Source organism: Pipistrellus hanaki, assembly GCF_964339955.1.
Source record: "Pipistrellus hanaki genome assembly, chromosome: 10".
In the NCBI taxonomy this organism is placed as follows: Eukaryota; Metazoa; Chordata; class Mammalia; order Chiroptera; family Vespertilionidae; genus Pipistrellus; species Pipistrellus hanaki.
Genome location: NC_140512.1, coordinates 19,006,118 through 19,022,665, shown reverse-complemented (window position 1 = coordinate 19,022,665; position 16,548 = coordinate 19,006,118). Strand labels below are relative to the sequence as shown.

General features: G+C 38.2%; 1 protein-coding gene across 8 annotated transcripts in view; it reads left to right on the top strand.

Annotated features, from left to right (window-relative positions):
• The window catches only part of MAGI2 (membrane associated guanylate kinase, WW and PDZ domain containing 2), a 1,098,541-nt gene that overhangs the window by 958,489 nt on the left and 123,504 nt on the right, over positions 1-16,548 (top strand). For all 8 annotated transcript variants that reach the window (XM_084897036.1, XM_084897035.1, XM_084897034.1 and 5 more), the window contains 2 exons: positions 1,649-1,690; positions 8,318-8,409. In XM_084897036.1, the coding sequence (XP_084753162.1) occupies positions 1,649-1,690; positions 8,318-8,409 (134 nt within the window). The remainder of the gene's footprint in view (positions 1-1,648; positions 1,691-8,317; positions 8,410-16,548) is intronic.

Here is a 16,548-nt window from a genome sequence, read left to right as displayed (position 1 = left end):
TAAATTTGCCTTTCAGCTAGAGTTTCTAATATATCACATTATGTATCACTTTATAGTTATAATATATTGACAAAGAAGATCAGTAAATTCAGCTAAGATGTCTTTGCCATTTTTAATATCTAATATGTAATTTTAATTTGGAAATCTAATTTCACAGATAATATTTTCAGGTAGTTTTGCAAATAACTATGGTAATATTTATATTTCTAACAGGTTCCTTTTAATAAAGAAAGTTACTATGAGATTAGTTAAATAATAAATAGTGAAATAAAAGTTAGGTTGTGGACACATTTTTCACATGTATTTTAAAGAGTAGATCCAATCCAGTAGCTTATAAATTTATTTCATTCATTGTTCAAACCTTAATGCTCCAGGAATCAGACAGAAGATAATGGGAGGGGGGTAGTAATGAGTGAAGTAAACTCTAAAATCAGTCCTTGATTGAAAGTTATTTGGTATGTCAAAGCATCTTGTTGGGAGCACAAGCTGACAATGTAACTGAAAGGACTTTCATGAATAAATATGAGACCATCAGGGCTGAAGTAAACTGAGTGTAATTGCTGGATGACAAGTAGGTCCTAGTGAGATTATGATAATATAAAATGTCAGGCTTACAACTAATGGAAGTGTTTAGTGGTAGCAGTCTCCCAATACCGCTCTCTCCTTCTGATGAAAGTGCATTTCTCAATTTATAATCCTAAGCAGTCACACTACACATGGAGGTTTAAAAGAAAATAACAATTCTGCTAGACAACTAATTTGCCTTTGCTGTGAAAACACAGATTGCCTGGCAGGTGTGATCCTCCTGCCTGAGATTAGCTGTGCAGGGTCCAGCGGGAAAAACGTCAAACACGGAAGGCCTCCAACCCCCTCAGCGCCCGCAAGAGGCTTCTCTTTTTGTTTTCATTGTTGAATAGTGTAGAACTCTATTTGAAACAAAGTTTAATTAGTAAGTAGTCAGAATTTGGTCTTATTTTAATGTTTTAAATTTAATGACATCATGTTAGTGCTTCATATATGTGTGTGTATATACTTCAGAGTGTGTTCTAGTATTTTATATTCCCGTTCATGAATTTATATGTAGCATAGATATCATAATTCCCATGAGCGATCTCTATTGCTAAAATGAACCAATTTAACTCAATTACTGATACATAAGTTCAAGTATCCAGAGTAAATATCAAAATATTTGGACCGGTATATAGAAATCATCAGAATGGTTGTTTGAATTTTCCACGTTTAATTATAATACATAGTTGATGTCACAGTATCATAACATGATTTTAAAACACCTGTATTTGTTGTGTATATTTTGGATTCTGGATTGACTTTGCTTTCAAATAAGCATTCATATAATGAGAATCAAAGGTTATTATTTGGAAATGGTCATCTTTTTTCCATTCTGATCTAAAGGAATTCAGGTTTTTCTATTTTACATGCATGTAAAATAAATACATTTATAGACATGTTCATATACATAAAACAGTAAGTCTGTCCACTAATTTCCATAGATTTTAGAGAGAAAAAATAATCATTAAACATGAGCACAAATTGGGGATGAGATATAATATCAACAAAAAGAAAGTAAAGATGAATTTTAAAATGCCATAAATGAGTTTCAATTTTAATTCCCCATTTTCCCATCCAGAACAAGTGCCACCAAGGACCAGTTTTCGAATAGATTCCTCTGGTAAGTATCCTCCAGCTCTCACAGTCCTGTGAATGACGTCTTCCATTTTGTATAACAAATCATTCTTTTGAGTAGTATCTCTTAATTAGTGTGTAATCACTGTGCTAATTTTATCCACCTACAAAAGCATGTATTTAAGATAGAAAGTAAGTCTCATCAAGATGAGCCTAAATGACTGACAAGGATAAAAAAAAAAGAAAGAAAACAGTCATATTTATTCATTTTTTTCATAAAATGCTTTAGTTAAGGACAAGATTAAAAAGCAGGTGACAAGGAAGGACACCAGACTAACTAGATCCATGCCGTAGCTTCTAGCCACGTGTGGCTATTGGGACTTGAAATGTGTCTACTCTGAGTTTGGATATGCTAATAAAATGTGAGTCAAATCTACACCAGATTTCAAATACAGTACAAAAGAAAATACAGAAATGTATAATATCACATTATTTTATATTGATTAAGGCTTAAATAATATTTTGACTATATTAGGTTTAAAATATATTATTAAATTTTATTGTACCTGTTTTGTTTTTGCTTTTTAAAATGTGGCAACTAGAAATTTTTTAATTACTTAGGTTGACTACATTTTATTTATAGTGGACATCCCTGGTCTAAATACATATAAATAAGAAGCTAGAGTATGTAAAGAGATTTACAATTTAGACATTTTCAAAGAACTTATTAAAAATTTTGCTAACATAGAATGAAATTATTTTCACCTCAATTAAATATCTATATAAATTTAATTTTTAACCATTCCAATTATAAAATGCTACATTTCAATAGTTTTTAAGTTAGACTAGAATATTATAATTTCAAATATAAGAGCTGTTAATAATAATTAATTTACTTAAAAGGAAAAGAATTTTGACCTAACCATTCTGAAAATACTTCACAATTTGGATTGGGCTAAAATATTTGATGTTATTGTGGAAATGAAGGAAGGAAAGGAAGATTCCGATTTTTTTATTCCTAGAAAATGCTTTGAACAGCTGATTAGAGCACTGGATTGAAAGGCAGAACACTGAAACAATTTCAGAAAAGAGTGTTATAGTAATAGTACTATTTCAGGTCTGTAGGCTCATAGCACACATCTCTAGAGTGTTTCCATGATGACAGCTCATTACCCATCTCAGCATGTTCTAACACCCCCCTGGAGAATGTATGTGCTTGAGATCATTTCATTCTGTAAGTTTCCATGTCATTTTTTTTTTTTGGATATGTAGAAAATATAGCATTTTGTCCTCAAATAATGTCCTCAAATATTTGCTTATCTTGGTCTGAAAATTTTTATAGCATGATTATTCTTATATGCTGACGGGAAAAGCTTTATCATTTTTAAGAATATCTTATGCCTAGAGGGAAAATGAGACCTAGTAATTACAGTTGCAAAATGAAATCAGGTCTTAATTCGAGATTCTAAATCTCAGCTTGCTAGCCACAGCAGCACATTTCTTTAAAAATATCAGCTTCTGAAAGTACTTTATTTAAAAACAAAAGAAGAAAGGGAAGGACCACCTAATAGTTCAGATTACCTTGATGTATGTGCAAAATACAGTTTTTACACTTCAAAAGATACAAGTTGCTTAAAAGAGAAGAATTATAGTGTAATTGAGTATATGCAAGACAGCTTTTAAGTAGATAACCAATCTAAATATTTTGTTAATTGTCCACACAAGTTATCAAAATATTTTGGAAAAATTTAGACTACATCTAAAATAAACAAATCTCCTATAGTATTGCTCACATTTATAAAATGTCCTTTATCCAGTTCTGTGTCATGATTTTTGACTCAGACATATTTATCATAATTATGAGGTATTTTATTAACTTCAGTTGCATAAGATGCTTAGGTACAGAGGCAGAATTGGTAATAGGAATTCCTAAATAATGTAATTTTGAAGCTAAGTGATAACTTCACAGTAGAATAATCCTCTGGTTTATGGGGTCTGCTAGATTGGTATCTTAAAACAATTAAATTCAAGAAATATTTATTTGGCAAGTTCTATAGGCTATACACAATAGAGTACTATAGATAGACAAGGATAATTTTGTCATCACTAAGAATGTTCCTGAGAAACAATGAATCCATGGCCATGATCTTTGAATGGAGAGCTCTACCCAACGACAAGAGAGCGAGGGCATGGACTATCACAGAAACTAAGGGAAAAAGCCATTTCCAGAAGGAGACCTTTCTTTGTTTAGAAATTTTTTTAAAAAATTGAGATGGAAGCATATGAGATCTTGCTTCTTGGCATGTCACCAGTCTGACTCGAATAAACTCATAAAATTTTTAAAAAGAAATCAAGGGTCATAAAAGATATATCAAGTGAGGCACAGAGAATGAGGAAAGAGAAAATGGCCATTCAATTTGCTCATTAGAATGTCATCAATGGCCTTAAAGAGAGCAGTTCAGTAATGCCAAAAAAGCAGAAACCAGACTGGCAGGAGTAAGTCAGAGATGAGAGAGTGAAGATGAGGGATTGAACAATCCATTAAGGACTAGTCTTCCCAGAGAGAAATGGGTATGTAAGTAGGGGGTGTTTAGGATGGGGAAATCTGAGTTTATGTGAAGGATGAGGGAGAGAGCTAAATAGAGTAGGAGATGGCTTCTACGACAGCGGAAAAATATCTCACCACATTCACATTACTAAAGGTATAAAGGGAAAAAGTAAAGGGAAGGGATTCTTTTAAGAAAAAATGTGTTAGCTACTTATCTGGCAATGTTATACTTGAGCAATAGAAACTATTTAATTTCTATTTAACTCGTTCTGCATTTGGAGGGCATTGGAAACCCAGCAGCCAGAGACAACATAATAACCACCTATGATTCCTGATTCCATCCTCGTATTTTCTTCCCTAGACCTCTTTACAAAGAAATGCCAAAAAATTAATGCTCTTTCCAGGAGGAAAAATTGAATGAATTCAGTCTCTGTGCCAAACTGATAATAAGCTCGTGGTACTTATGCTTTAATTAAAACACGAAAGGGGATTCAAGTACCAAAATTTAATTGACATGTTTACAGCAGCATCCCATGTGCCAAATTAATCCATAAAAAATGCTGTTCTTTGCATTTTGAAGCTTGAATCATTCATAAAATTAATCAGTTGTGTTTAGTCACCCATCCTTTCCCCTAAAATTGTGCAAAAGCCATATCTTTCAAAATCTAGACCAAGGTATATGTAACATTGATACTTTTCTGGAGTCTTAGTGAGAAATAAGAATCAGCTTTGAGATTCGACTTTTCTTTACTATGAGGAAATTGTCCTGATACCTGGATGTGGCCACCATTTGCTACTTTTAAATGTGTTTGCTTTTTCAATATCAGTGGGAGCCCAGGATAAATCAGGACTTGTAAATTCCATTCCTATAGTTTTCCATGGTGGTCATGTGTCTTAGATGAGTATCTTAAGCTGCTTTATTTTATAATGCCTGAGGACCCTGATCCTGACTTCTCAGGCAGAACAACACTGGCCATGCGTGGCCATTGAACACGAATGTCCAAAGAGTATTCTGTCTCTCTTTAGTCCATTTCTTCACAACCTCTGCCTTATTTTGAGGGTATCCCTGACAGTTCTGTAAAAAGAGCTGAGGAAAAGGTTGAGAGAGAGAGAGAGAGAGAGAGAGAGAGAGAGAGAGAGAGAGAGAGAGAGAGAGAGAGGGAGAGCATGGAAAGAGAATAAATAAGAAAGTAGAAGAGGAAAAAAATGATGCTGATAGGAGCATGGTTGAGTGACATCCAAAGTGACTGAGGTCCCACTTGGTACCCACCAGAACCCTTCATCTAACAACCTTGTAGGCCCATGGTTTTCAATTCAACCAAGGGGAGGTGTGGTGGTTGTTAAATTCTGTCCCAATGGAGTGAAGAGTTGGCCCTTAGATTTCTTTGCGTAAAGTTCTTACATTAAGAGAGATGAAGCATGATAAAAATCATTTTAAACATGACATCAGGCCAGAAGAGTAGCTAAAGGGAAATATCAAAAACATCATAAACTTTCAAGAGAACTAACAAAACAAGAAGGAAAAAAAAAAAAAAAAAAAAGAGCAATGTCTCCCAGCTTTGTGCATGTAATTGTAGTTATTTTCTAAAGCCAGACTCCAACTGGGGGTAGAGGGATAAACCAAAGAAAAATTATCTTTCTGAAAGTTCTTATTTTCCCTAAGAAAAGAAAAATACTACTGCTTTAAGGCACACTCTATCATTTAAACTTTTTTTTTTCCAGTTGACTATTTCTCTAAAGTTTCCATGCTCTGCAGGCTCTGAATCTGTGTTCAAAATTAACAAAGAAATAGAAAATAAAGCACATCTGCTGGCACGCTTTTCTAATGGGCCTCTTTTGTCCTCTCTCTGCTTGCTCATGAACCATGAGCTGGCCCTATTCTGCTTGGAAAACTAGAGGGTGGAGATGACATGGTTGATGCATATCACCCTATGTTTGAAGTCAAAGTGATCAGAGCAGCAATCAGAAGATGCTAATGTCACCAAAATGTGCACCAAAAATAGGAGGAGGAGGAGGATGGATGGATGCCCCACTCAATCTGTTCTTCAGAGTTAAATGAGATCAACTACCTAATATGTACATTTTTCTACTAAAAAAAAAATAAGTCATTTAGGAAAACCTTCCCAGTTGCCCCAAGCATCACAGCATTCTCTGACACAAGACAACTCCCTTGCATTGCTGGGATTGCCATAATTTCAGCATTTGCATGGGGAAAGTTTAATTTAGTAAATAAAATGAATCACACAATAAATTCCTCTTATACTCTTACCATTCCTCATGCTCTGTGGTTTGGTGCTGAAGCTATTCGAGGAACAATTTCCCACTTCCAATACTCACCAGCGATGCAAAAATGAGAATATTTATGAGAATAGATTGAATGTCCTGGTTAAATACATTCTAGTTCTGCTATTTTAAGTGCCAAAAAATATGTCATGCTCTCTTTGAATTTTTTATGTATACATGGTCTAGAGTCCTCTAAGCTAAAAATAACTGAAAGAGGAGATTGCTGGGAGCAATCATATCACAACCAACTTTTAAAGGTTTGAACAGTGATTTGACAAAATCTGTCATCTTCTTATCTCCTCTGGCCTTTCTTCCTCCCTTGGGAGAAGTACGGGTGCCTGCTGTGATTGTGCAGGGCTGCTCCACCTGCCTGCAGAGTCCCAAAAGCTTAGCACACACTGCAATGTGTGACTTCCTATGTGGTATTATAGATCCCAGGATAAACTGAGTTCAAAAGTCAATTCTGAATTGTAGAGTGTAGGCCAAAGGGTTTTTTGTGTTTTGTTTTGTTTTTACCTTTTATCACTCAGCTCTCATTAACTACTTAACAGGACTTGAATTCTCTTAAGTTATCTCATCTTTAAAATATGAATGGTTAGACAATCCATAAGGGATGTCTCACGCTTAGTCTTCTTTGAGTTTTTTCTTAGTCGTTGAGTCTGTTTCTCAACTATGACTACTGAGTGGTCTAGACATAGCTTCCTATCCCATAAGGATTCTCTGAAATCTCATCCCAATTTTCAAAACCATCCTGTTTAAGCAAGGAAAATTTAACTTAATATTTGCTTCTATCAGTTCTAATACCTCCTTTAAACTATTAAGGCCCGGAGATCACTAAATACTTCTTAAGCAAAGGATGGCTTGAAGTATTCCCCAAAGTTGCTACTCATCCATTGACATCTGAGCAGTGACCATGAAAGCATGTATGTACAACTCAGTCAAGGGACTTTTCCCCTGAGGAAGGTTCAAAGGTCCAGGGGATGGGGAAAAGCATAAATTACATTTAAATAGTCAAAAGATTTCTTGTAATTTTAGTTTATTTATTCTAGGGTTGAAAAAAATGACATTCGAGAGAGTTTCCCAGCTTATTTTTCAGTACATTTCTATTCTTTCAGCTAACTACAAAAAAGTATCCTCCTGTAGTTTACTTTGAAAACACTAGTGAAGTCAATGGTGAATCTACTCATGGCTTCCACATTTCAAAATATTTGGAGGTTGAGTCCACTTAGAAGTAGGTGAATTTTAAAAAACCTAAAGGAGTCAATCAGAAAATAAAAAATTTAGTCAAACCTCAATACAGAAAAGTTTAAATTCTGTATTATCTAATTGCTACAATTTTAAAAGAAATTACTTTCGCTAGGCATTATTTTAAAACCCATCCTCTGCTCCCCTCCCACCACACACATTAAACTGAATGTATCAAGTTATAAACATTCGTAAATTACTAGGTAAACTTTATTAGGTATTTCCAAGATATTGCCATTTGTTCTCTCCTACTTCTAAAATAATCATTCTAGTCAGAGTAAACATGCTCAAAGTGGCAGTCAATCTTCTTAAGGATCATCTGAATGCTGTCAGAAAAATAAATTATAAAGGCATCATTTTTTTCCCCAAAGTTGTATGCTCTTTCTGCCTTGGCTGGTCACTGATAATTCAGACTGACTAATTTTGGAATACCTACTTTTTGGTACAATACTTTTTTTATTCTCTATTCTCTCCATTAACTCTAGCAGCACTCTCACTAATCACATCCACAAAATTGCTGTATCATTGGTGTGTTCAGTCCATCAGGGGGTGGGAAGGAGGCAGGATTCAGTACTCACGGGATCTCCTTTATGCCAGGTCCAGATTATAAAGAGCTGGATGTTCACCTTCGCAGGATGGAGTCTGGATTTGGCTTCAGAATTCTCGGAGGAGATGAGCCTGGTCAGCCTGTAAGTTGAATCTTCTTTATTTTCACACTTCGGGCTATTCTGTGTGTGTGTGTGTGTGTGTGTGTGTGTGTGTGTGTGTGTGTGAGAGAGAGAGAGAGAGAGAGAGAGAGAGAGAGAGAGAGAGAGAGCGCACATCAGAGGAACTATCACTGTGAATGACATCTGAAAGGAAATGTTTTAGGACGCACATAAAAAAATTAGGTTTGGGGGGTGTTTTTTGGTATTTAAGTTCTTAAAATATGTCAGTTTTTCTGGGCCTACATACCATCAATGCACATTATATGAAGAAAGGGACATTACTCTTTCTTAGAAAATCGTTTAAGTTTTTCTTGAATATTTTAATTATTTAATTGTTTTGGACCAACCACTGGTCTCTCTAGGCAGCAGTTCACAAGTAAACACACATGCAATATGACAGAAGATACATGTGAAGAGATGACCTGGAACAACAGAATTATGTGTGTTTTTAATCAAAATCCCAAGGGAGAGAAGACACTGGGTTAAACAGAAGCAAAAGCAAGCTCAATGCTGCAGTTTCAACTCAATTTGAACTAAGAGATTACCATGAAAAGATGTTCACAGAGTCAACTACAATTGCACAATATTGGGAATTTGGGAAGTCTCTGGAGAAATTGGTCTTCCCTATAACTCATCTTTTATATTAAACTTACTTATGCACGAAGATTCATGCAAAAATGGGCCTTCTCCTTCCCCTGCCTGCCGGTACCACCTTCGCTCCCGCCAGAGTCGCCTTTTCACTCTGGCCTGCAGCTGTCTTTCTGCCTTCCCACGCTGCCCAGAAGCCCTGAGCGGCTGGGGTGGTGCAGAACACCATACTACCGGCTGCTCAGCACTTGCACATGCAAATGAACCCACCATCTTTGTTGAGTTGATTTGCATACTCCTGATTGGCTGGTGGGCATGGTCAGTTTGTATCTTACTCTTTTATTAGTGTAGATTGGGATAATATTGGTTAATAACAGCATATAAGTTTCAGGTATACAATTTAATAACACACCATCTGTATAGCACTGTGTGCTCACTACACAAAGTCTAGTCTCCTTCATTCCCTACCCCTCTGGTAAGCACCATGCTGTCCTAGAAGTCATCTTAGTCTATATATAGAATTTAAAATAGTATCTAGTTCCTTCATATTCTAAATATTTAGACTCTTGGCCTCTCCAGGATACTTTTCTGACTTAGTTTCTGATCACTCTCTAACATGTTCATAGGCTTTCCATTTAGTTTAATTAGTGGGATTTTAAGTTCCTTTAAAGCAGGACTTCATCTTTTCTTTTTTCTATCACCCTTTAGTGCCCCATGAATGAAAAAGGTGACATTACCCAGTTAGCCAAACTCCAGAGTAAGATCTCAATTCTCTAAACTACAAAGTTGAAGGAAGGATCTCTAGAATGATGCCTTCAGTTCAGATACCAGCTGCAAATTTGGGGGTCCCCACAGCCTTCTCTAGATTCAATAATTCACTAGAACAACTCACAGGACTCAGGAAAGTGCTATACTTAGGATTACAATTTTATTATAGTGAATGAGAACAAATTAGAATCATCCAAAACAAGAGGAACATGGGACCAAGTCTGGAGGGTTCTGAATGTAAAGCTTCCATCTTCCTCAGGGACGTGTTACTATCCCAGCATTGATCCACTCAGGATGGCCAACCTGGGATGCTCACCCAAGTTTTTGAGTCCAGGGTTTGGGGTTTTATTGTGTGAGCATGATTGATGGAATCATCGCCCAGATGGTTGAGCTCAACCTTCTAGAATGCTATCGCTTGGCTCAAAGACCCAACCCTCTAATTACATGGCTGGTTGTTCTGGCACCGTCAGCTCCTAAGACTGTTTGGTATGGCTGGCTCCACCCTGAGTCATCTACTTCGCATAACCTATATCAGGTGCCCACCATGAGCCTCCTCATTAGCCTAAACTCTAAGGGGGCTCACCATGGAAACTAAGACACCCCTGGTCCAAGGCTATAGAGGTACCTTTCAGGAAAGGCCAGACCTCTCTTTGGACTGAAGCCAAATTCTTTATTACACAGCCAAATGCTGAACATGAAAATACCAAATGAACGAAACTATGTCCAAACTAAAACTAAGGTGATTTTTATAGCATTGTGTGGGATATTTTGTGATAGTTGAGACTTTTGTCAAGCATTTAAGGTTAAATCCATATAGAACCCATTGTACTTAAAACAACATAATGCCTCAAACTTAACTTAAGGGGTCACCACCAGAAAGATGAGGTCTCTGTCTGTTCTAGGACACACTGACTGACACACTTTTCCCCCTTATCAATCTGTGAGCTCCTTGTAGGCAGGATTGTGTTTTGGTGGCACTAAGTGTCTCCCAAGCCTAGCACAAAGCCTGGCACAACAAGTAATTATTAGGTGGAATTTAAGAGAGTCCTTTTAGCCAAACCGAAACTGTCACCTGAGCTTGTCAGAATAAGTATGATCTGGAGTATTCATATTTTGAGACTTCTAATCCAGCAGGCTATGTAGAATTAAAATGACCTAATCCTTGGAAGTAGGGATATGTCCTGGTGACCTTACAGAATGCTTTGTTTAGCTCTGCCAGTGCTTTATAATTGCTATGCATCAACTAATCTCACATTTAAAAAATTCAAATTTCCAGCTTCTCTTGAAAAATATATCTGGCAACATTGAGCTTGCCTTTCTCCATGACAACTGGCTGGAATTAAGCAGTGGACCATTTTAGACTAAGCATGGCCACAGTTCCCAAAACTCCAATGCCTGTGTTTCTCATTTTGTTTATTACCTTTGAACTCCCTTCCCAGAAGATTAGATTAAAAAAAATTTTTTTGAAAGGTGAATATACTTTGCACCAAAGGACTCTTTAACTAGGGTCAGATTGTGATTGTTTGTTTTGTTTTAATATATTTTATTGATTTTTTTTTTTTTTTACAGAGGAAGGGAGAAGGATAGAGAGTCAGAAACATTGTTGAGAGGGAAGCATCAATCAGCTGCCTCCTTTACACTCCCTACTGGGAATGTGACCGGAATCGAACCTGGGACCCTTGAGTCCACAGGCTGATGCTCTGTCCACTGAGCCAAACCAGTTAGGGCCAGATTATGGTTTTAATTGGCCCTAGCACTGAAAATATTATTGGATTCCTTCTCTTCCATATAAATACAAATGAAAGATTAAGTTGTCAAATAAATGTAAGGGGAAAAACAAGAAGGTTTTCATTCTCTCTATGTTGCTTACTTCAATGCAGTGTTTTAAATACACAATTCTTATGTTGCTGGGCCTCCCCATAACCTCATGCTCTGCTTTCGGAATAAATTAGCACCATATTCAAGAAATACTGTCTTTACCGCCCTCCCCCTCCCTACAAGTAGTGGGGCTTACATGGCAGTCACAGGACAGGCATAGTCTCAGCTAATTCAGAAAGGAAGAGTTGCCCAGCACAGATTCCATAGAATTGATACCCAAATGGAGCACACATTGCTCAAAATGAAGCTCAGGAGTGCGGATGCAGCCATGGTCACCACCCAGCCTCAAGTCACCTTTCTACCTTTAGTGGGCAGGCATCTAGTATTTATGATAAGCCTCCTCAGATTACATGGATTTGCTGGTTATCCTCATTGTTTTTATTTAGGTTTATTCTAGCTTATTCTTTCATTCAAATGATTTAAGACACACTCAGGCTGCAAGTTACAATTCTGACAGTCCAGCCATAAAGTAGAAGCCTAAATCTCCCTCAAGCCGCAAAGCCCGAAAATAATGTCTTGAAGACCAGAGTATTGCACCTCAGAAAGGCCATATAAGGAAGAGCGAGTCTCCAGTAAAGGTCTCTCACGAGCCCTTCCTTCCTGCCTTCCTCCATTGTAAGTCCAAAGATAATATGCACACAAAATGTGCTAGCCTCATTTAATTGCTGGCAGGCTACAAAGGGAGAGGCACAGGAGGTGACTTGGTTCCCCACCACAGGCGGTCTCATAAATTACCTCAAATGGGTTTTGGCCTCCATATATACAAAATGGTATTGACATCTCAGGGTGCACATTAAACACGACAACACAGCTTATGGCAAATAATGAACAGCAGGACTCCAGCTCAGACAAAGCATAGGGGCATTTTTCCTGCTACAGGAAATACTTTTCGCAGTTAAATAACAATAGAAATAGAAAGAAATGAAAAAGTGCCAGAAAGGAACAAAATGGAGGTTTCCAACTGTGAAAAGAGATGGAAAGACATCAAGATGGAGAGACTTGGGGAACACTGCAGCGGAGAAAGGCCTGTGTGGAGAAGACCTGTTGAAGAAAGAGCGAGGTAGTGACAGGCATACTCCTTGGTACAGGAGTCGAGGCACGCTTGGGTGGGGAGGAGATCAAATTCGCTGAGATTGGACTAGCATGAAGTAGTACAGGAAAGACTGAACAGGCCTGCCAAGGTGGCTTTCATTTTGTTTCTTTGTTATTTGTTTGTCTTTGTTTTCTTTTTCGTGTTCCTTTTTTGCCCCTGATTTACGGGGATATCAGACACTTGAATGTGAATTGCTATTATTTCATATAAAACATTCTGCTTTGTTCCGTCTCCTCACAACCTATGAAGCAAATTGGAGTTGTAGAGTTGTTTATAATTCTTTTATTTTTTTAGAGAAGGCAATTGGAAAGATAAGGCCATTGGGTGAGTTGTTCTTTCAATATGTGTGTGTAATGGTAGGGGCCGGTGGGTAGGGAGAAGAGGGGGAAGAAGATCTTTCTTGATCTGTTTTGCCATAAAGCTCTTCCTACAGACCTGAAGCAATAGAGGCAGGGTAAAGAACTCCTCCAGGAACACTGAGAAAGCTAATGAGTGGGACTAAGGGTCTGCAGAGACTGAAGAATCCAGTGAGGCCAGAAGGAGCGAGGCCAGTGTTGGCTGGGAAGGCTCGGTCAGCAAGCCCAGAAGGAAAATGTAGCCTGATGGGTCCAGGCCATGCACTCAAGGGGGCATCCCTCAGCAGACCTGGAAAGGGACCAGTGTGTCTGGGCAGGGAGTTGAGGCGAGGCACCAGAGGGAGAGTCCTTCAGCGGACTTGGAACATGACCTTGAGACCACAGAGCCTCCGGCCATTGGACCAAGTGGGAATAATCAGAATGCTGCTACTCAAAGTGTGACAACAGACCAGAAGCACCCAGCATCCCCTGGGAGCTTGTTAAACATGCAGAACCTCAGGTTCCACCCCAGGCCTGCAGAATCACTCTCAAGGGGAGGTCCAAAAGTCTGTTTTAACAAACTCAATGGGAGATTTGCATACACCCCCCAAAAAAGGAATTATAGATGACCTAGTCCCTGCAGTTACCTGCAATTTCAGTGGCAGACAGGAAAGAAACTAAACATATTCAAAATAAAGCATATTGGAAAAAAAAAAAAAAGAGAGAGAGAGAAAGAGTTGTGGATTTTCCCCTGAATAGAGAGATACGTAGAGCTGGCTCTGTGTCTGCAGTGAAACAATATGAAGGTGCAAAGGGCCAAAGGCTAAGAACAAAGCCACCTGACAGCCAGAAGAGACAGTGCACTCATGTGGCCAGCTTGTTCCCAGCGAAGGTGGAGGTTCCTAGCAGAATGAGCGAATGTAACTAATACATATGTCACAGGACAAGCAGCTCTGATGCCTTCTCCAGTTCCCCATGTTCAGCTCAATAAAAGTTTGTTTAATGGCACCGGCAAACTCTTTTTGAAACAAGATAGAGGATGGATTATATATTGTAATTAATTATATATAACTAGAGGCTCGGTGCACGGATACATGCACTGGTGGGGTCCAGCCAGCCAGCCCAGATGGGACCCAATCAGGGGTGGGGCCACGGTCATTCCAGTCATTTCAGATGTTCTGTCATTTGGTCGCTGGGCTTTTATTATATAGGATATATATATGCATAGAATAATTATACAATATTATATATTGAAGTATTATTATATTGAATACATACAGTTTATGTAGATATTCAATTGAAGTATTAATTGAACATAGTTTATTTAGAAGTAAATATGACATATTTGATCCAACAAACTAAAGGTAGAAGATTCAAGTTTCACATTTTTTGAAATGTGACTGGTGAATTTCAGTCTTTGCTCAAATGTCCACTTCTCACTGAGGCCTGCTCTAATCAACTCTAGCACCACCTCAGCCATGTGGCTGACACTCTTCCACCACCCAACCTTGCTGTATTTTTTCATAACACATGCCTGCTAAACATAACATAGACACACATTTATATTTATGGAGGCTCTGTAGGGCAGGACTTTTGTGTATTGTTCACTGCTGGATTTCTGGCACCTAAAAGTGTCCTTGGGCTCCATGAAGATTTGCTGGATTAATGAATTAATTAGAGAGGAGAGTGCCTCATACCAAAGCAGTACAGCAGAAAAGCAGCTTGCCTGGGATTTTTCTGGTAAAAGATGATGTGAAACTAATAGCACAGAAAATAACTTCAAGCGTATCTGTATATCTTTGCTGTTTTCCTTTAGCAACAAAGGAATAGGAGTTTTCCTATGTGAAATTTATTTTTACAACCTTTAAGAGGGCCCATTTGCAGCTGTGGCTCCCTCCGTTGTAACCTGTTTCCGGGTTTGCTTTGATCAATTAGAATCAAAACTACAGCTTACGTTGATAATTACCCAGCCAGGAAGTTCACAGGCCATGTATTTTCTACCTATAAACCCTCCCACTGTAGCATACAGGAAATCTGGAGGTGAAGCATTTTCTTTGGGTAACCCTGGTAAGTGCAGCTTTTCACGGGGCAGGGGAGAAATAAACATTCATTTTAATTGGTTTTGCACAAAGCACTTAGCAAATCTTTGAAAAGCTGCTCAGTGGGTTGAGACTTTTGAAGAATAGATTGGAACACCTCCAAAAAGAAACTCATAAATTCAGATTGGCATGACAATAAGGGAAAGTGGAGAATGTCAGAAACATGCCCGCCACTGGACTCTAGCAAGTGGACACAAAACCACCCTGCACAGCCAATCTAAGGTAGGCCTGGGAGGCCTTTCCTGTGAGATCCATAATGAACCGTTCGTCGGAGCACCACTACTCAACACAGAAGTACATCTACGCCTCACTTCACCCTCCAGGAATACATGAAAAGGAGCGGCAGTGATGGGGAATTTTCATTCCTCTGTGGACCAAAGGAAAAAGAAAACTTTTCAGACTATAATTTTGCATATACCTGAGAAGTCCTGGGCATTACGGTCTGGTTGCCATGTTGACAGGCCGCCCTGAGCAGTGGGACCAAGTAGAAAGAATGGATGCGCTGCCAGTCTGAGGCCATGAAGCCTGCAGGTCACAATGCAGCAACTCTGCCCATGAGCTGGAATCCACAGATTTGAAAAGAAATTCTGGCACCTGAAAGAAATCAACCTGTGAACAAGGGACCATTTAATAAAGATTTAAAATGAAACCTAGAATATAGGCCCTGTAACATTATCAGGCTTAGGGTAACTACTGCCTTTAGATGCTGTGTGGCTAAGCCACTTGGCAAAAGAAAAAGGATGTCCTTTGTTCATGAGTTAGAAAAATTGTTTATAGGTTAAACAGCAAAATTAAAATTCTAAGTACTATTATCTTTCTTCTGCGAAAGACAAAAGCCTTGCTAATGGGCACTAAGTTGAGTGTTTCTAATGGGATTTGGGAAACCTCATTTTATGCCCTTCTTCACCATCTCTGGTTCAGGGAAATGCACATTTCCCAGATGTACTTCCTTGTTTCCTGGCATGGTAGCCACCTCAGCAGCAGAGCTTTTTAGGGAGCAGGCAGGACTAGAATGTCCTTTGTGCCAAGGACCGTGCTTGAAAGAAGCATTAAAGGAAGGATGTGAAATCTTAAAAAGATTTTACTGAAATTAAAAAAAAACACACACACACATTTTATAAATATATTTTTATTGATTTCAGAGAAAAAGAAAGAGGGAGAGAGATAGAAACATCCATGATGAGAGAGAATCATGGATTGGCTGTCTCCTGCAAGTCCCCCCTGGGGATCAAGTTCACAACCTGGGCATGTGCCCTTGACTGGAATGGAACCTGGGACCATTCAGTTTGCAGGCCAATGTTCTATCCACTGAGCCAAGCCGGCAAGGGTAAGATTTATTTTAAGTAAGTCAACTAGCCAG